Source organism: Podarcis melisellensis (assembly GCF_964234715.1).
Source record: "Podarcis melisellensis genome assembly, chromosome: 2".
NCBI lineage: Eukaryota > Metazoa > Chordata > Lepidosauria > Squamata > Lacertidae > Podarcis > Podarcis melisellensis.
Window position 1 is genome coordinate 43502404 of NC_138529.1, and position 20424 is coordinate 43522827.

A 20424-nucleotide genomic window follows, 5' to 3' on the forward strand; every position below is an offset into this window, starting at 1 on the left:
AGTTTGGTCAAACTCATGCTGGTAGCTTTGAGAACATTGTCCAACCATCTCATCCTCTGTCGTCCCCTTCTCCTTGTGCCTTCAATCTTTCCCAACTTCAGGGTCTTTTCCAGGGAGTCTTCTCTTCTCATGAGGTGGCCAAAGTGTTGGAGCCTCAGCTTCAGGCTCTGTCCTTCCAGAGAGCACTCAGGGCTGCTTTCCTTAAGAATCTGCTACCTGCTAGGAATTGATTCATGTGAAAAAGGCTTCTGCAGAGCCTCTCCCACTTGGTTACCCAAACAGCTATGGGGTGATTGGAACAGGTACTTAGTACTGCCTAAAAGCCGCATTTCAAACAATTCTGAGGTATTTTAGAGGTACTGTGGCAGGTATCTTTCTCCACGGCCTGGTCTCTTTCTTTAATCTTCCATTTTGTGTTCAGAACTTGTTCACAATCTATGTCCCTAAGCTGGGAATTTGTAACAGGAAATAAATTAAAGTTGGTGATCACAGACATAGTGGTTATGACTCTGACGTCTGCTGAAAAGGGAATAGATTGCACTGAATCAATATTTCCATCAAGAACATGGACAGAGAACAAAATGCGTATTTGTTTGGAAAACAGAACTGTGATGAAGGATCGTAAATGCTTTAAAAGATAGGATTAGAGACTCAAATGATCTTGATAAATACGAGAGTTAGCCTGCAATCGATACAATGAAGACAAATGTGAAGTATTGCACTTCGGGAAGAAAAATGTTTCCACTTTGCTTGGCATACTTGAAAGTCTTGGATACAGTAATGACAACAAAGTGTTGCATTCCAAGCAAGTTGCCTGGGTGCAAAGGAACTGACTGAACGGGACTCTACCTTCCCTTCTTTCCCCCTGTAGCCTCCCCATGTGCCCAAAATCTGGTTCAAGGGCAGATTTTTGGGGTGCATGGGGGCTGCAGCAACGAGAAGAGGAAGGCGACATCCTGTTGAATGAGAGTTTACTTATGTAGTGTTAAATTCCTCCCATAGAGGCAGAGGAACACAGGAATATAGAGCTGCCTTGTATCGAGTCAGATGATTAGTCCATCTAACTCAATGTTCTCTCTACACCAGGGGTGGGGAATCTCCTAATTAGACTTGCCAGACCCAATCTATTTACTGTCATTTTACAGTGGTACCTCAGGTTACATACGCTTCAGGTTACAGACTCCGCTACCCAGATATAGTACCTCGGGTTAGGACTTTGCTTCAGGATGAGAACAGAAATCGTGCTCTGGCGGTGCAGCGGCAGCAGGAGGCCCCATTAGCTAAAGTGGTGCTTCAGGTTAAGAACAATTTCAGGTTAAGTACGGACCTCCGGAATGAATTAAGTACTTAACCCAAGGTACCACTGTATTTATGATTACATTTCTATCCTGCTGTTCCCCCCCACCAAAGAAGCAACCCACGCACCTTCACCTGGTGTGGGAAAGTGCGAACCATGGCTTGAAATGTCAATCTGTGACTAAAAGGAAGAACTGTTAAGTGTGCTCCCTACTCTTTGACAACTACAGCTTGAGCTGCACTGTGTCTTCCTTCACAGATGTAGCTTGAATTCACACAAGTGAGGAATCTCCAGCACCTGAGATCATGGTGATATTAGGGAACTGACAAGTGGGTGGATGTGCCCAACTGCAAAAGTGGTCTGCAGAGCACAGGGGAGTTTCACATCTGGTCTGCTGGCCAGATCTTGTCTTCCACTTCTAGTCTCCACTGGCTGTGAGTAATTTTGCACAGCAGGGATTTCTCAGATCTTATCCTAGAGACCATTCTCAGTCATAATAGACATACATATTTGTGTTTAGGATTTGCTCTTTAAAAACACTGTTACACTAGATCAAGCATCCCCAATCTTTGGCCCTCCAGATGTTTTGGACTACAGTTCCCATCATCCGTGACTACTGGTCCTGTTAGCTAGGGATCATGGGAGTTGTAGGCCAAAACATCTAGAGGGCCGCAGGTACTGGCAGAAGGTGATGGCATTAACGTGCAGAAGTGCCTGGAAGGTAGTGAACTGGATCCCAGGTCCTTTGGGGAGTCTTTTAGCAGGAGAGTTAGGAAAGCACTCTTTGCACACACTTCATAGATCATTTCTGAGTGCCAGCATAGGTCCATGCAGGTGCTTCAGATGGTTCTATACAGATCCAAAAACTACCAGCTAAATGCTGAGGAGTTCCACTGTACTTACAGGAAGGCACTGGAATATTGCTAAGTGTTGCAGAAGGTCTACCTCCATCTGCTAATTGTAGTGTGGGCAGAGCCCATATGATTTGTGGCAGTATAATGTAAGAACTAGTTCTTCATCCTGGAGGTCCAGCTCCGAGGGCCTTCTGGTGGTTCCCTCACTGCAAGAAGTGAGGTTACAGGGATCCAGGCAGAGGGTCTTCTTGGTAGTGGTGGCCGCCCTGTGGAATGCCCTTCCACCAGATGTCAAGGAAATAAACAACTATCTGACTTTTAGAAGACATCTGAAGGCAGCCCTGTTTAGGGAAGTTTTTAATGTTTGATGTTTTGCTGTGTTTTTAATATTCTGTTGGGAGCCACCCAGAGTGGCTGGGGAAACCCGGCCAGATGGGCGGGGTATGTATAAATAAATAAATAAAGAAGAAGAAAAAGAGTTTGGATTTGATATCCCACTTTATCACTACCCGAAGGAGTCTCAAAGCGGCTAACATTCTGCTTTCCCTTCCTTCCCCACAACAAACACTCTGTGAGGTGAGTGGGGCTGAGAGACTTCAAAGAAGTGTGACTGGCCCAAGGTCACCCAGCAGCTGCATGTGGAGGAGCAGAGACGCGAACCCAGTTCACCAGATTACGAGTTTACCGCACTTAACCACCACACCACACCACAAATAATAAATAAATAAACCTGGGTTTAAGAATAAAGGGAACTCCAAGTGTGCTCCAGAACCCAATTAGTTCACAACTCGGAGCCATGTTTTCACCTCTCTCTCTCTCTCAAAAAAAGGTTGGATCCCTTGGAATCTCCAGCCCATTACAGTAGACCTTGTGGGCATGTGAATGTGGTCTCCCAAACTCACTGTCACCTTATTCCAGGTGAGTAAGAAACACAATGGGTGGAAACTGCAGGACCAAGTAGGCTGCCTTGAGATCTGGACTCCATACACTGGCTGCACCCGTCTGCCAGCACCAATGCACAACTCCTACACTGTACTGTTGTGCCAATACGGTTCTTTCCTGCTGTGCTGAGAGCAATGTCAGACGTTCAAAACGAGGTTTTCAAAAGTATTTTAATCATGAAAATAGGGAGGGGAATATCTTATACAGAAGCATGTTTAAACATTGTCTGTCGGGAGTTGGTTGTGGGGAGGGAGGATTTTCTCTGACCCACTTTAGGCATAGCAATAGAAGCAGAGGGTGTGTCATGGTTCTTGATGAAAGAGGCACCTGCTGCCTCTGTCTGGGGAACAGCACATTATTTCCACCTGCTTTTCTGCCAGGGAAAGAAAAAGTACGAGGCTCTCTTGCTGATAAATGAAAACAGCTAAATTAATTCATTGCCTGGAGTGATTTGAATGTCGCAGCATGTCTGTTATTATCATTATGTGAAGTACCTTCTCCCTTTAGGACTCAGCTCTGGTTAGCCATTGCTCAATGGAAGCCGTGCTGTGCAAGTCGCTCAGACCAGTGAAGATGATCAAGAGATCAGGAGAGCGAGACACTCTTCTCCAAAGCAACTCCTAGTGCCCTGTGACAACTCGCCTCACACTTGGAGTGGCAGTGCTGTAAAAACTAGCTACAAGCTTGGAGCGTGAGCCAAGATAGCTCACCATGCTGGAGATGCTTCCTGCTGACAAGCCAATGCTTGAGGTTAAACATTAGAATAAATCCCGTCGGAACAGCTCTGCAATGAAACAGACGAGCCGTTCATTTGTCCAAGAGCATGCCAGATGCAAGGGCCTGTGTGTTCGGTCTCTGCCCCTCCACCACCGAACTTGCTTACAGGGTTCCTCCCTGCGTTCAGGAACCCTGATCACAGAGCTTTCCAGATCTCACCAAGGGCTTGTCAGCATTTTCAAGTGAATGTGCTTTCAAGGCCCCTTCAGACCTTGCCATTTAATGCAGCGAAGTCAGGAACAGATGGGCTAGGCTGCATAGCCTTGTGCCTCCAACATAATGTCTGACAGGGTGAAACTTCATGAGATGTTTCCAGAATGGATGGGCATCTGTTGGGAATGGTTTAGGAGTGGAGGCTTTGGTTAGACTCAAAGCTGTTACATTCTGTGACACAGAAGCCACCATTTGGTGGTGCTGTGAGGGAGCCTCATGCCCTCCCAAGGGATTAAAAGGCATGCAAATATGGAGCTGGGTAAATTGACTTTCTGTGAATGGGCACTGGCATCTGTCTTGGGAGTCAATGGAGGAATGCACCTTTGTGGGTGAGGTCAAGCTGTTGGAAGGTTGCAGTGCCTGCTGTGGCTGTAGAGACTGCTGCAGGTGAGACATGCTTTGCTGCACCTGGGGCAGATGAAAGCATCCAGGTGTGTTGCTGCAGATGCACCATGGCATTTCTTCTCTCTTCACTCCTCCCAGTAGTCATTCCTCCTCTGGACACTGCTATGGATACATGACTTGACTGCCTGACTCCAGGCACTGTGGTTGTCTGCAAGGGATTCCCACATGATATTGCCAGCTTTCATGTCATGTTTGCAGACATCTTTGTTACGCAGAGTTGGTTTGCCAACTGGCCTGGTGCTGGAAGCCAGCTCCCCGTAGAGCATGTCCTTGGGGAACCATGAGCCAGAATCTAACTCATGCTACCCCAGGATAAAAAACATGGATCAGAACCTTGCTTAATATCCTTGTTTGTAGTCAGAAATTAACCACATTTGTGTAGTTTCCTATACAGTAGTTTAACACAGCCTAGAAGCTTTCTATTATGGTGTGTACAAGAAGGTAAGAAGTGTGCAAAACATCACTTATTTTTGGTTTTAAAGAGGATGGTGTATTAGTATGTCGTGTCTGAACTTGGGCCAGTGACTTGCTCTAGACCACCAAATGAGCTTCAAGTACACATCCATTTCTGTTTCTCTCATGCATGCAGTCACACACTGCTTCCATTGACTGCACATATTGGCTTCAGGTTAACACATCATGTCAGCCTAACCCACCTCACTGTTGGAAACAAAAAACATAACCCAATGAAAGTTCAATTCTTCACCCAAGTCAGTGTGCTGCACAGAAAGCACTCATTTCTATCTATGATCACAGATACACACACACACACACACACACACACATGCGTGCGCAGAGAGAGAGAGAGAGAAAACCTAAAGCACTGAGAGATTTTAAAAGCAAGTCCAGACAACTTGCAGCAACTTATCCTCAGGCTACAGCTGCAAATCGGTACAACGCACGGCATCACAAATATGCCCCATAAGATACACAGTGTACATTCATAAAACTGCCTCAGTATATATTGATACCATTCAATTTGCAATTTATATTAAGTTAGTTTGAAAAGTGGTACAGGGGCATAGCCCTGAAGTAGCTGTTTTTCAAGAAAACCAGGAAAACTGTACCACATAAAAATGACTATTGCTTAAACGATAATCCCAGGATACAGTTCAGCTGGGAAGGCAAATAGCTTTCTTGAGGACAAAGTCTCAATATTATTATTTTTTCTGGGGGAGGGAGGATTTTGTAGAGCTGTGTTAGTTGATGAAAGACAAAAGAGGCCTTTCTGATATACTCCTGTTCTCTTATTAATATTAATCTATGAATCAACCTTCACTGAAGTCTCAAGGCATTTATAACAATGCAATAAAAACAACTAAAATAGGTTTTAAAGCAACATAAAAATCAAGATAGATTTAAAAAGCATTGGTGGGACTAGATGATCCACAGGGGCCCTTCCAACTCCATGATTCTATGGTTCACCAGAGAGCCTCATCAGCAGAAACCCTGCAGAAAGACAGCTGCTTGTGCAATGAGACTTTCTTCCCTGTCCTTCCCCCATGCACACCCTGAAATTGGCTTGGGTGGGGCGGGAGAATCCTTGGAACAGTGTGTGGGAGGAAGAGAGGCGGTATCATTTCACATGGCAAGTTAAAATGCTTGTACATTCGAAGTGTTTGTCATAGTGAGATGCTAAATCCCACCCTACACATATAAACAACCAAGGCAGAGACCTACTCCCTCCCTCCCTCCCTCCCTCTCTGTCCTCCAGCCTGTTGAACCAAAGATGCCTTTAATTATTTCCAGAAATTAAAAACAGGGAGCACCTGTTGCATCTCAACAGGAACGCTGTCCCACAAAAACGGGGGCAGCCACACTGAAAGCCCTGGCCCAAGTTGCTGTGGGGTGGGCTTCTGATACTCTAGGGCCTTCAAGGAGGGGCTGTCTTGCAGAAAAGCATCCTACAGTGACCTGCCGAAGCTGCAAGGTCACTAAGTGCCGTCAGGATCAAACACGGAAGTTGCCCTCCCCTGTTCCTTCTTTCTTTTTCAGGCACCAGTGGCACTTTGGCATTCGGTGATCAAAGGTCAGAATATGTTTCCTAGCCTTCTTTGTTATGCAAACAAAAGGAATATAGATATAAGGAAGAACAAACAAAATGCAAACCAATTTATGCTATAAAATAAGCGGTGTGATTTCCGCAAAGGGAAAGATCCAGACCTTTATTTCCCCCTTGCAAGAAATGGTTGAAAGGAACAAGAGTTTAGAAGAGAAGAGGGAAATGCTATGTCTGAAAAATTAGGGGAGTCAGTAGAAAATTCTTGAGCAGAATACAAATAAAGAAATTGGGAATGAAAGGAAGAGGGGTTATAGAAGGAAGGCGTGTTAACTAGTCACATAGAAGCCCAATCGCCTCTTATGTACTGAAATTGCTGAGACTGATATACCACACAATAAGCCCCCATTTCCTTTGTATGGCTATCAGGCCCCTTAAATGCTACCCTAGCTGAGTGGAATTGCTCTCCATGGCCCAACCACATGCACATTAGGGGCCAAAAACAGAGTCACAAACATAAGATTTGTGTGCGGTGCTAGGAGAGGGGAGCTATCAATTCATTTAGGGTAGAAGAAGCACACTATTGGCCCTTGTCCACCCAGGATGAGTTATTCAAATGCTACCCTAACCACAGTAATGGGAAAATGGCTCCCATGTAGCTAGGTTAACTTTAAAGAGACTCAGTTTCTGCCTCCAAAATGGTATTTTTGTTATTTAGCTGTGCTTCACTCTGAGGTCCCAAGGTGGATTGCCACAATTTAAAATACCATATTAAAAAATGGTTTAACAGCAGTTTACAATCACAAAAATCGAGTGGGTCCTAAAATATACATCTTAGGTGTGAACATCTGGAATAAAAAGGTGTGTCTTCACCATTCACTGAAAACTGTATAATGAAGAAGGGTAGCACCACATAGTGGACACTGCAACAACCCAACGTGGAAGTTACTCGAGTATGGAGTCCAGTGGTTAAGTCATTTCTGTCCAAATGGGGCTGTAGATGGTGAACAAACCAGAGGTGGGGGAGAAAAGAACTTCTAGCTCCCGAAGCAATCTGAGTCTCCTGTAACAGTGTTGAATTCTCCCCACCTCCTGAACATGAGAATTTGGGATGCACAACACTTCTGTCTTTTCACTGCCTCTGAGCAGTCTAATAGTTCAACCACATTTCCCAATTCCAATGGAACAGAGAGACAGAGCTGGGGGTCACCTGCATACTTTACTCCAAAGCTCATGATGGCAGCTCCCAGCAGCTTCAGACAGATGTTAAGTAGCAAGGGGGACAAGATGGAACATTGCATTTCTCTGGGTGTCTCAACCCAACCTGAGCAACACCCAGACTCCCCAGAATCACCTTGATTCTGCCCAGGCATTGGCCCTTGCCTGAACCCAGTGCACAGCCCTATAGAAGACTATAGTCCTATTATAAGGCAGGTAGGCCTAGATTATTTTTTTTAAGAGGTAATGGGAGGGCAATCAATCCAGACATGTGCAATAAATGTTTCAGTGTAGTTTTCCAGAGGTGAATGACACTCCTCAGTCATTAAGAATCACACAGCCCATCAAATCACACAGCCTCTTAAGTTTCATACCTTACCATAGAAACTATGCTGAAATTTCTAATGCAGATGGAAGGTGTTTAATTTTATCTTTTTCTTTTCACCCTCATGTTTCACAGGGAGCATTGCCTCCTACTGTTCACAAGATATCAGACTGACCAATTCTAAAGACAGATCTTCCCACTTAATCCTGACCACACTGTGCCACAATCAGACACTGGATACACAGCAGAAAATTCTTGCAGGGCAAATAGCTAGAGATCATTCATGCTTGTTTTGAGACAATCTAAACTGAAGTTTTACTACCCTTGTAGGTGGGACAAATATGAGTTGCAATCTTCCTTAATCTTTTAGTAGCTTGAAGATGTGAAAGAACAGAATTTCTTTCAGGAAGACAGTTCTGTTTTCATATTTCTGATGGAGTTCTAATGTGGTGATGGATAATGTAGATCTCTGGCATAAAAGAGACACTTCTCTCACTCACTTCTTGATTTGCAATAAGCATGGTTTGTTATTTGGTCTGAAGTTGGCAAATTAGGTTACTGTAAACCATTGTTCACTTCCAAGCCAGAACGGGAAACCCAGTTCACAGTGTGGTTTCCAGTTCTGTATGGAGACAAATTATTTTGGGCATTAAATATCATTTGCCCTGTTTGGATATATTGAGAAAGGATTGTATCCAATTTAAGGGTAGGCAACACATACTGTCAGTGCAAGGATTTCTACTTGTACAATGGAACGTTCCCCTCTCTCCTCCCATTGTGTGTACCCTAAATCCCTGGAACAGATTTGGGGGAAGATGCAGGGTGCATGTGGGGAAAGGAGAAGGAAGGAAGCTACAATGCAGAAATCATGGTACTGACAGAATGCATTGGTTGGATACTGCCCTTGCTATGGTTATAAAGCACCAGGAAGTAAGGGAGAAAACTCGAGCACGTAAAGCAAGGTAGAGAAGCAAACATTTGAGCATAAGGCCTTCCTGGCCTAAGCATGGCTTAGCTATGATGCCTGCTCTGGGCTACTGTTTCCACTCATGTTATCTTTGGAATAGTACAATAAAAGTAATGAATAGACCAAGAAACCAGGAAATGAACTACAAAAAATCGCTGCTGTGATGTGGTTGACAACAATTTCAACAACTCAGATTTTTCCAATACATCATACACAATTAACAATATTATTTTTCAAAAGGTTGAGGTGTAAGGTTGTAGCACCTTATGAAAACCACAATTCTCCCCTTTTACCTAAAATAAGAGATGAGATTACTAGAATTTTACAAAGCAATCATGCACAGAAACCAGGAAACACGTTGTTATCAGGCAGTCTCTGAATTTGCCCCCTTTCACTGAATGCACTGCTTTTACTAACACTAGAAATACTTAAGAAGAACACTTTCCTTCCAAGTTATTTTGAAACTAGAAATGTTGTTTGTGTTTCTGAATCACAGGTCAATTTTTAACCAACAATTCTCTGGCAAAAGTCTGAGTGTGCAGGGGGACATTTCAGTCCCCTCCAGATATAGTTTCTATTGTGCATTCATGGTAAGTTATGCTGATCATGCTATTGGAGTGGTCCCAATTTCAATGCTGTTTGTACCAGCAAAAGTATTGGGTCATACTGCTTCATTTCCAGTCCATGTACACACCCTGTAACTTCCTGCTGAATTCCCATAACTTTTCATACCACAAACATTCTGGGCATTTTTTTTATCTCACTTTTGCTATATTATTGGGAAAGCATTGTCAAACTAATAAAGCAGGATAAACACATCGCCAACACACTATTATTATGTTACAGAATCCACCCACAATAAGGACTCGCAAATAGTCACTTAAACAAAAAGACAAATACGCCTTTTAATCTAATATTTCAATGCACGTTTCTGAAGCATTCCCCAAATTGAATCCAATGACTTATTTACCTTTTGTATACCAGACAGCCCATGCTATTGATCTCTTTGTCCAGTTTGAATCTCCGAAAGTCCTCCCAAGCATCTTTGATAGCTGTGATGGCCATGATAACACAGACTGGGATCACAGATACCCCAGGTTCAAATGCATTGACCACTGGCACAAAATTGAGTACTGCAATGGCCACAAAATATAAATTAGCAAATCGATGAAATTGTTCATACAGGTTTTTAGGGATGAAGGACAGAAGGGTGTATCTTGTGGTCTTGATCCTGTTGCCCACATAATGTCTGTTTGGGTTTTCTTTCCACGTGTCTTCAAAGGGCAAGTTAGAAACGACGACTCTTTTTGCTTCTTTCTTTTTTCTCCTCGTCCTTCTCTCCTCAGGCTCCTCATTCTCAGAATCTGAAGCAGCATTCTGGCAGCATGGTCTTCTGAACCAAAAGATGTCCCTTAGGAATTTTATAGGGCACATTTCCTTGACATCTTCCTGCCCCTTAAAAGCCACACTTTCTTGCACAGGTTTCTGAAAATTTAAGCTTCAGTCTTTAAGTAGATTCGCTGTACGGCAAAGTGCCGGTCTGAGTTTAACTAAAGCGATTGCTTTCACTTGCTTTTAGTCAACACCTGCTGGAATACCTACGTCACAAATGCACACAGGTATCATCCTCCTATAAACCGGTTTTCCAGTCATCCAAGTGAGTGATCCTGGGTCCTAGTGCTTGCTCTTTGTAGTGATGAATGAGGACTTTGTTCCTCAGATATACACTTGTATAGAAACTTCCTGAATCTCACTATGAACAGCAGACAATGTTTCAGCCTATTTGTCTCTTATTTGAATATTTGGGACATATTCTTAATATCACAAGTTTAATGTATATTAAATGCCACGTGTGTGTGCGTGTGCACAGACATACAGGGCTCAGAATCAATCAAATTTCTGCACAAAGAAATTCTATGCAACAAAACTAAACTACACACAGACCAAAGATGAATTCCACAGCCTGCATTATTTGCACAAAAAAGAACATTTGCATATTTGTGTTTACTTTTCTTAATATATTGTATTTCTTGTCACCATGAGGATTCCCAGCCTCTGGAACTGTTATTCATTTGTATTCTGCTTCCTTCTTGTAGCCAAAAATGAAATAGTCCAGTTGGGCCTGGACCAGGAAAGGAGAAAGAGGAGCTGGAGAAAAGAGCTGTTGAAAACAGGTGGCATCTTTATTTTATGAATAACTTTCTGTGGTGTGGTGTTAGGGGGCCGGGGGCCAAAGCACTGTAGCACTTGTAAAAACACCCCCCCAAAGGCATTGAACAATGCAACTTGATGCCTCCTTCGTTAGCTATTGATGTGAGACACACTTCCAGTTACAGGACTGTTCTAGTTACAGCCCAAAACTTCTTAAGGAGTCCCCACAAAGAGGTTTCCACTTCCTCAATGCCCATTGGCAGTTGTAAAAATATATACAGATCTAGTGACAAGCAAATACTACGTGGCTTGATTTGAACTAGGGTCAGAAAATCCATTTCAAACAAAATACCGTGTCTAAGTTAATTCTGAGCCCAAGTCTCAATTACATATTTGGGAATGCAGCAAAACCCAAATACCCTCCTGAAAGTCTTCTAACCCCACATTGTGAGTAGGGATGGACGAAACTGGTCTCAGTTAAGTTTCACATTTTTTCCAATCTTAAATTCAGTTTTCCACATTTCCATAGCAATGTGGTTTTTAAAAGAGATCCTGATGAAAATTCACCAGACTTGCATTGCAATTTTCTCCTAATAAATAGATTTCCATATGCAATTTTGCCTAAGATGCAGTTTTGCAAGCCATTTCCCCTAATAAAAAGCATTTTGTGTGTGTGCTATTTTCACTAATATGTGTGGTTTTTTTCCCCTTTTTTCTCTAACAGATGCACAATGGGTGGTATTCAGTGCAGCTTTACTTAAATTAGATCCACTGAAATTAGTGAGAAAGGTTACTTTAGGTCCATTAATATCAGTGGGTTTATTCTGAGTAAAACATAGTTGACTACCACCCATTCTTTGTCTGGATAACTTCATCACAAAATTCAGAAAAGTATTAATTTTGAAGGATAGCAGCATTTCTGTTTGCATTTTGGTTCACAAAGTGTAAATCAGGTAGTGCCTCATTAAAATGCAAAGTGCCACTTGTTGGAATGCTGTAATGATGTTACAGGCATCAGATACCCTAGGAAACAGAATTCCTCCCTGGTGCCTAAGTGCTTTGTTTGGCCATAAGAACGTAAGAGCCTGTTGGATCGGAATGATGGTTCATCCTGTTCTCACAGTGGCCAAGCAGATTCCTCCTGCAAGCAGGAGCACAAGAGCATTCTTGGTGGGCACTAGGAGTGTTGGAAGTTACATATCCCTTTTGTCAAGAGCAACAAAAACACACAACTCTGTAGAGATATGTGTCTCCTGTAGAAGCATGCAGACTGCTAGTTGCAGTCTGGCAGGAATTCGAGTAATCCCGGCATAACACTAGAATGGTTTTCTAATATGTTTGCCAAAATAAATATTTAAGATGCCATCTAGAGCCAGAAGAGGATTTCAACATGAATTTTAAAGCAGAAATCACCTACTACAGAATATGATTGCTGGTTATTTAATTGTAATAAAAAAAAAAAATAAAAAAATAAAAAAAATTTATTTATACCTCGCCCTCCTCGGCCAGAGCTGGCCTCAGGGCAGCTAACACCAGTAAAATTACCGTAAAATCATAATAGGGGAAAAACCACCAATTTAAAATACAGGTTAAAATGCAATTTAAAATGCAGCCTCATTTTAAAAGTAGCCCATGAATCAAAACCGTAAGGGGAGGGAAAACTTAAGGGTCAGAATGAGTTCAAACCAAAGGCCAGATGGAACAGCTCTGTCTTGCAGGCCCTGCAGAAAAATGTCAAGTCCCACAGGGCCCTAGTCTCTTGTGACAGAGCCTTCCACCAAGTCGGGGCCAGTACTGAAAAGGCTGGAACGGAGCGCTGGAATGGAGACCTGGAGTATTAGTTAATGAAGCAGAAGAAGGCTTACCTATTGTATGCTTTAGTCTTGGAAGAATTGATTTGCTGATCAAACCTGTATCTCTTAAAATCTTCAGCACCATCTTTAACTGCGATAACTAAAAGCACAGCAACCAAAGGTAGCATTGTGATCTCCCTGTGGAAGACTTCTAGCTGTGGGAACCAGTTGATGATCACCAAGAACAGGAAATAGACATTGGCCAGCCTAAAAAAAAATGTATCCTATTAAAAGAGGTTGATAATTTTACACTTGATTTCCACTTCCTAATTTGGTTCTTTTTGGGTAGTTAACAACAACAGGAAAAATCTGAAACACTAATTCATGGGTAGGCAAACTAAGGCCCGGGGGACGGATCTGGCCCAATTACCTTCTAAATCCGGCCCACAGATGGTCTGGGAATCAGCGTGCTTTTACATGAGTAGAATGTGTCCTTTTTAAAAAAACGCATCTCTGAGTTATTTGTGGGGCCTGCCTGGTGTTTTTACATGAGTAGAATGAGTGCTTTTATTTAAAATGCATCTCTGGGTTATTTGTGGGGCATAGGAATTGGTTCACCCCCCCCCAAAAAAAATTGTCCCCACAAGGTCTGAGGGACAGTGGACCAGCCCCCTGCTGAAAAAGTTTGCTGACACCTGCACTACTTGGATCAATCAGCTTCTTGAGATACACATCCCCTCAAAGCCTGCAAGCTGCTGGGATTCACTAAAGAATGGTCTGCTAAGGACAAAGGAGATACTTAATCTCCCCATATGAGGTCACTCCTTGTTCAATCAAAATAGAAAATCAAGTTGAGACCATGATCTGAAGTATATGTGGGCTAGTATAGTATTGGGTGGGGATGCAGGTGGTGCTGTGGATTAAACAACAGAGCCTAGGGCTTGCCGATCAGAAGGTCAGATGTTTGAATCCCCACTACTGGATGAGTTCCCGTTGCTCAGTCCCTGCTCCTGCCAACCTGGCAGTTCGAAAGCACACAGTGCAAGTAGATAAATAGGTACCACTTTGGCAGGAAGGTAAACAGCATTTCTGTGTGCTGCTCTGGTTCGCCAGAAGCGGCTTAGTCATCCTTGCCACATGACTGAAAGCTATACGCTTGCTCCCTCGGCCACTAAAGTGAGATGAGCGCCGCAACCCCAGAGTCGCCTGCGACTGGACCTAACAGTCAGGGGTCCCTTTACTTTAATATATTGGGTTAGTCTCTTGGTTATCATGGCAGCCATGAAATACAGGGTTTTACCCCATCAGAAAGATCTCAACACTAATTCTATATCACCTCAATAAGCTAATTTACGAAATTTGCTACGCAGTGCACTAAGTAGAAATCCCAACCCATTCCTAGATCCCAAAACCCACAACACATATGCTACATATGTGGTCTGTCACCATATTTTTATATACTATATATTCATATACTAGGGGAACATGATGACAGAAACCAAATTTCTATTTATCCATGTGACTAGACCTCCACCTGCAAATTCTTCATTAGTGGTGTATTAGGAAACTAACTGTCCATAGCTGTGATAGGAACGGAAGTCCTGCTTCATCCAACCATGTCTCTGTAATATATGCCAGACAAGGATCTTCATCCAGGGTTAAATTATGGATGAGTATAGTTTTTGCTGTTGTGTAATTGATTGGTATTAAACATTTGACATAGTGGACTGTGGTCTTTGCCACAATACATTTAGGTTGCCATGGGACACTATTGTTTTTAATGTTGTAGGTGTTTGGCCGTATCAAATATGGTATATTTTGTGTATTTTTTCCAAGCTAACCTGGCTGCACCCTATGAGAATTGGAAAGTTTTCTGTTAAATTCTACAGTGCACTACACTGATTGAGTTTTCAGATATAACTACCGTAGGTTAGGCTTTTTAAATCAAACTACCCCATCTAACCCTTTTTGCTTTGCTTTACCGTTCTAGCATTTCTTCTGAATGCCTTTCCATCCCTGAAAATATATGCAAAACCTTTTTATCTATATAGTTGTGGTGTGTATAGAAATACCTGTGAAACTGCTCGAAGAGATTTTGAGGTATAAAAGTCAGCAAAGTGTACTTGGTGGTCCGTATCCCATTTCCAGAATAAACACGACAGACTTTCTCTGATTCTTTCTGAAATCTCTCATTACTGGGAAATACAACTCTCCATTTGTCCAAGACGTATTTCTGCCTCTCTTTGTCAGCTGACAACAGAGGTGCTGATTCCAACTGAGTCTGGGAGACCTCTTCTACAGACCACCGAGACTGCCAGCGATACCAAGCAGAGTCTACTGACAGAGCCATTTTCACCTATGGAATTGCCTGAAAGAAAAACACATAACGAGGGCTGAAAACCAATTCCAGTTTGGGAGCAAATGCATTTCTTGCTAGTGAAGCTTAAGGGCAGCAAATGAACATCTCAAGTTAATGTACTGGCTGCCTGAATTTCAAATATTGTGTTTCCAGAACAAATTGCATAGGCTAACAAGTACAATAAAAATACTTTGAGAAGAGAAAGAACAAACTGTTTAACTGTTTGGAATAAATCACAGTTTTGTTGTTAAAATGCATACAGGGGTTTTTGCAATATCCATACAGAGATCATTTCATACAAACAGAGTGGGAAGTTGATGCCAACATACAGTGAACTGAGTCACAGCAGATGTCGAAATGTTACAATATGAAAACCAGGGGAAAGGATATCTGGCATGCTGTGGAATGAAATATACATATAGTTGTTTATTAGATCAAAGTCTAACAAACTGCATGCTTCCTCAGTGCTGGAAGTAATCACAACTTGTGGAAGGAAAAAAACCTAGAAGACAGCGCAAAGCAGCAAGTAATTCTAGAATCCAGCTAATGGTCTAATTCTAAAATAATAATTTAAAAATCTACTTCAGTTTAAGCACTGAAGTCACTTACAAAATGACTTATGTGCCAAAAAAGCATTGAAACTGCAAGCAAAGGCATGTCCTTTAACCTCTACACCATGTAAGCCAGAGGTTGCCAACCTGGTGCCCATGGGGGCTGTGGTGTGCTCAAGGTCTTCCTCTGGTCACTGTGAAGTGTCTGAGCCTCCCAACACACTGCCCCCTTGGTCACAAAGTGGTGTGGAGGTTATGTTTTTCTCCCCTGAGAAATTGTAGTCTCCTCCTTAAAAAACTGCTACGCTGAATGTGGAAATGAAAGGGTCTGAAACCACCAGTACTACCAATTCTGAAGACTTGGTGCTGTTTCATTGCTTCCTGCTATTATGTTATTGCCAGGAGTGGCTACTACTCATTATAACCCAATGGAACATTCATGTTTGGGGAGGTAGTATTGGAAGCGGGAAGCTGAGACAGAGAGGATACCCATCACCTTCATGCTCTCCCTATGAGCAGTTTGAGGTGCTCAGCCAGGCTGCACAAAGCGCAGGCAGCCTGCTGTCTTGAGAAAGATCAATAAAAGCAATGAAAATATCAGGATGCATATTCAAACGAAATAAATCAGTGTTTTGCATTTTAAATTACACATTCTTGTTTCCCCACCTCCTTAAGCTGGAGGCAGAGCTGGCCAAAAATACTGAGATGTGTCTGAACTGAAGGGCAACCCAGTCAGATGAGCAGTGTACAAATAATAATAATAATAATAATAATAATAATAATAATAATAATAATAATAATAATGGCAAAGGAAGACAGGAAAAGCTGGCTAGGCGTGACATTGAACTGAGTGAAAAATTGAGATGGTTCATCATTCATTTATGTGGAATAATAACATTAGGCAGGACCTCTCATCAAACTGTTTTAGAATCTTGCTAAAGACTTCCTTTTTTACTTCAGCAAGCCTCCCCAGTCATAGTCATAGTTATTTATGCTTGTCTTTAAATTTTTGTTGATTTTATCTGTCTTACTGATAATTACATTATATTATTTTCTGTACACAAGTTAGAATTTTTATTAGGTGTTTAATAAATATATAAGACTGAAATAAGGGGAGTGAGAGGAAGCTGAAATGAGCATGAAAACATGAGACTTGTTTCTCTTGTTGGGGGAAAATCAGAGGTGGCAATTAAGTAGCTGAGAGTTAGGGAGAATTTACACTTTTTTTCCAGGGGGAGGGGGAGGAATGAACCTCTGGAGCAAACGTAATTAAAGGAGAAATTAATTGGTAAGGAGGTAACAGGGTGGATTGGTTCTTATAATATAGAGGCACCAACTATCCCTTGTGAAGCTGAGGCTCCAATACTTTGGCCACCTCATGAGAAGAGAAGACTCCCTGGAAAAGACCCTGATGTTGGGAAAGATGGAGGGCACAAGGAGAAGGGGACAACAGAGGACGAGATGGTTGGATAGTGTTCTTGAAGCTACCAGCATGAGTTTGACCAAACTGCGGGAGGCAGTGGAAGACAGGAGTGCCTGGCGTGCTCTGGTCCACGGGTTCATGAAGAGTCGGACACGACTAAACAACAACAAACTATCCCTGTTTGGGAATGGTCACTGTTGAAAATAAGAGTTCTGGATTAGATGGGTTCTTGGTTTGACCCATTAATGACATTTGTATTCTTCCCATTTGTTCCCACTTCTGCCTCCAGGCCCTGGTGTCTTCATTAAAGGTCCCTGCAACTTTGGAGGTAGCTCTGACGTAGGGTTCATCCCAGGGCTGGATTTACGTATAAGCTAAAAAAGCTATGGCCTAGGGCCCCACTCCCTTGCCCCCCCAAAATACTTCTTCTTAATTGTATTTCAGTTCAACAATTACTTTGATAAAATATATATTTTGTTATGTGCAAATGGCTTTAGATACCTATTAGGTCCATAAATTACCATATGGCATATATTCAACACAAAAAACAGTGACAATTTGTTGTTGACAAAGGACATATAAAGGGCCCCATTACCTTCAGTAGCTTAGGGCTTCATCAAACCTAAATCCAGCCCTGGTTCATCCATACTTTTGCTTCTTCCATGGCTAGAAAGTAGGGGTCTTTTCTGCTTGTCCAATGCTTTCTAGTCATTTGCCACACAGCTTTCCCCTGAAAAGCACGCTCTTTATCACTAAATTGGAACAACCGGCAATCCACAGAAAACCCGATTGCTGTTTGATCTGTTCAGTGGTGAACTGCCAGTTTCCCCAGGGAAAAGTGACTGGGCCAAGGGGAAGAGCCCCAAAGACAAAGGAAACAAGGGCTAGAAGTAGTTGACAAGTTTTGAAGACCAGATACCAGTCTGCTTCTCTGATGAAATCTGTCTCTACCTGTACTCAGGAGTACTCGCAATGGGTTTTGTAAGAAGAGGGTGTTAATCTTGGCACTGGAGTCAAATTTCAATGAAATAATTAGCCAGCCTTCATATACATTCCCTGCAATTTTATTTAGATAGCAAACAAGCAAAGCAAGAGCTGAACAATAACTCTTCAGAGGATTCAAGAAGTACCTGCTTGTTGGATGTTATATATACCTAAAAGGAGACCACAAGGAAAAACAAAAACAAAAACAAAAACACTTGTTCGTTATACTGTTATTGTTGATGATTATGTTTTATATTACCTGCTCTTCATCCTAAGGTCCCAGGACAGTAATTTAGAACACAGTTTAAAAACTTACATTTTTTTTTAAAGTGCTGGTTTAAAGTGTTAATGAATTTTAGTTTTCTAAAGTTCCTCTTCTGGGTTGTTTGATTTGTGAAGTGTCACACTAAGTTGCCTGCCATAGGTATACTAACTTCAAAGATTGTCCTTTTAACTACAAGAAATAATTAATTTCCATTTTCACATCCCATTTTCATTAAGTATCTCAGTTACCAGACTGAAACTCTCTCATTAGCTGATTTTGACCACATCAGACTGGCCAGTGTCCAGCTGTGCTCTATGTTCCAAATCTCTGCTGCCTATAAATTAATCAGCCAGGTTATTATAATATGGTCTCAAAGGCCTTAAAGGGATTTTCAATTAGATAATGTTATTACAGTCTTAACTCACCTTGTTCTGAAATTGTTTTCAGTGAATTTTCATCCTGACAAAATTACTTGCATCCCAAAGCGTTCAGTCAGAAAAGACCTTTCACAAGTAGGTATCATCACAAAGCTTCCAGCTAAAGTGATGCAAAGGAGACAATTGAGATCAGAATGTGTTATGCAAGGCATTTTCAGAGGCCTGAGGAAATATTAATGGTCCAAGGCCCTGGAAAAGCCTCTGTTAGAGTAACTGCTTTAATTTAGGTCACAAATTATAATGAAGGGTGTGTTATAAGATGGGGTGGAAATAATCAGACTAGTGTGGAGAAGTGGGTGGCACATCCATTGTAACAGGTATGCTTTCCAGGCTGTTAAGTTGCCTGTGTCTGCCGTGTGTAAAATATAAACTGGGATTTGCAAAACCATTGGTGAACTATTATTTGTGTCTCTGATACAGCTAGGGGTCTAACTGCATGTTATGTTAAATGTGTCTCAGGAAGTGTTTGTTCCCTTTAATGTTATTATTCTCAGTGCTTTTTTCTGGGGGTACGCAAGGTACAGTCAAACCTCGGTTGTCGAACGTAATCTGTTCGGCTTCCAAAATGTTCAACAACCGAGGCACAGCTTCTGATTGGTTGCAAGAGCTTTCTGCACTCAAGCGGAAGCTCCATCAGATGTTCAGCTTCTGAAAAACGTTCAAAAACCGGAACATTTACTTCCGGGTTTTTGGCGTTCGGGAGCCGAAACGTACGATAACGGAAGTGTTTGGAAACCGAGGTTTGACTGCACCATTCTTTTTCTAGAAGAAAAGCTCTGATTGTTATCATTATTATGGCAATTCACTCAAAGAGACTTACAAGCACAACAGAAAAACTTAAACCAACTGCCATAACACTAAGGATGTAGTGGCAATTTTCACTGGGAACACAGCACATGAGGAAGAGAGGCTTAACCTTTCTCTCCCCTGTCACAAAGTTGAGGTAACTCTCCAGTCAGAGCACCCCCCTCACCATGGGAGGTAAGAAAAGCAGTGCTATTGCCTGCCAAGTGCTATTGCCTGCCACTATGATACATGTCCTTGGAAGGACATGTCTTTACATTTTAGGAGCACACTTTAAAAGCTTGAGCGTACACCATATAAAGTGCAAAGCTGCCTTTATATGATATTTGGCTGAGATAAACTGCCTCAACAAACATGCTCGGTAAGAACGTGCTTCTCAAATAAAGAGTTTTAAAATGTCCCATCTTCTCCAGCAGTCAAAGGTGTGTTTCACCAATCGTGATTCATTTATGACTTTTGCTGCACTTGTTGTCACATGACTGAAACTCGCACACCTATTCATTATAGCCTGCCCAAGATACACAACATTCAATTGGGGATTATGGTAGCCACCTATTAAATGGGCCATTTTTAGGTGTTAGGATTCTATTCATACTCAACAGGGAATATTGCTTGCAAACACTTATACAGGCCTGTAGCTTGTCTATATCCAGCGTGTGG

The 20424-nt window shown here is 42.1% G+C and overlaps 2 protein-coding genes across 2 annotated transcripts in view; one reads left to right on the forward strand and one right to left on the reverse strand.

Annotated features, from left to right (window-relative positions):
• Positions 1-10591, reverse strand: part of ATP10B (ATPase phospholipid transporting 10B (putative)) — a 57927-nt gene extending 47336 nt beyond the window's left edge. The window contains exon 1 of the mRNA XM_081899115.1: positions 9968-10591. Within this exon, the coding sequence (XP_081755241.1) occupies positions 9968-10431 (464 nt within the window). The 5' untranslated portion in view covers positions 10432-10591. The remainder of the gene's footprint in view (positions 1-9967) is intronic.
• PTTG1 (PTTG1 regulator of sister chromatid separation, securin) overlaps positions 1-20424 on the forward strand; it is a 290197-nt gene that overhangs the window by 91322 nt on the left and 178451 nt on the right. The window lies entirely within an intron of this gene.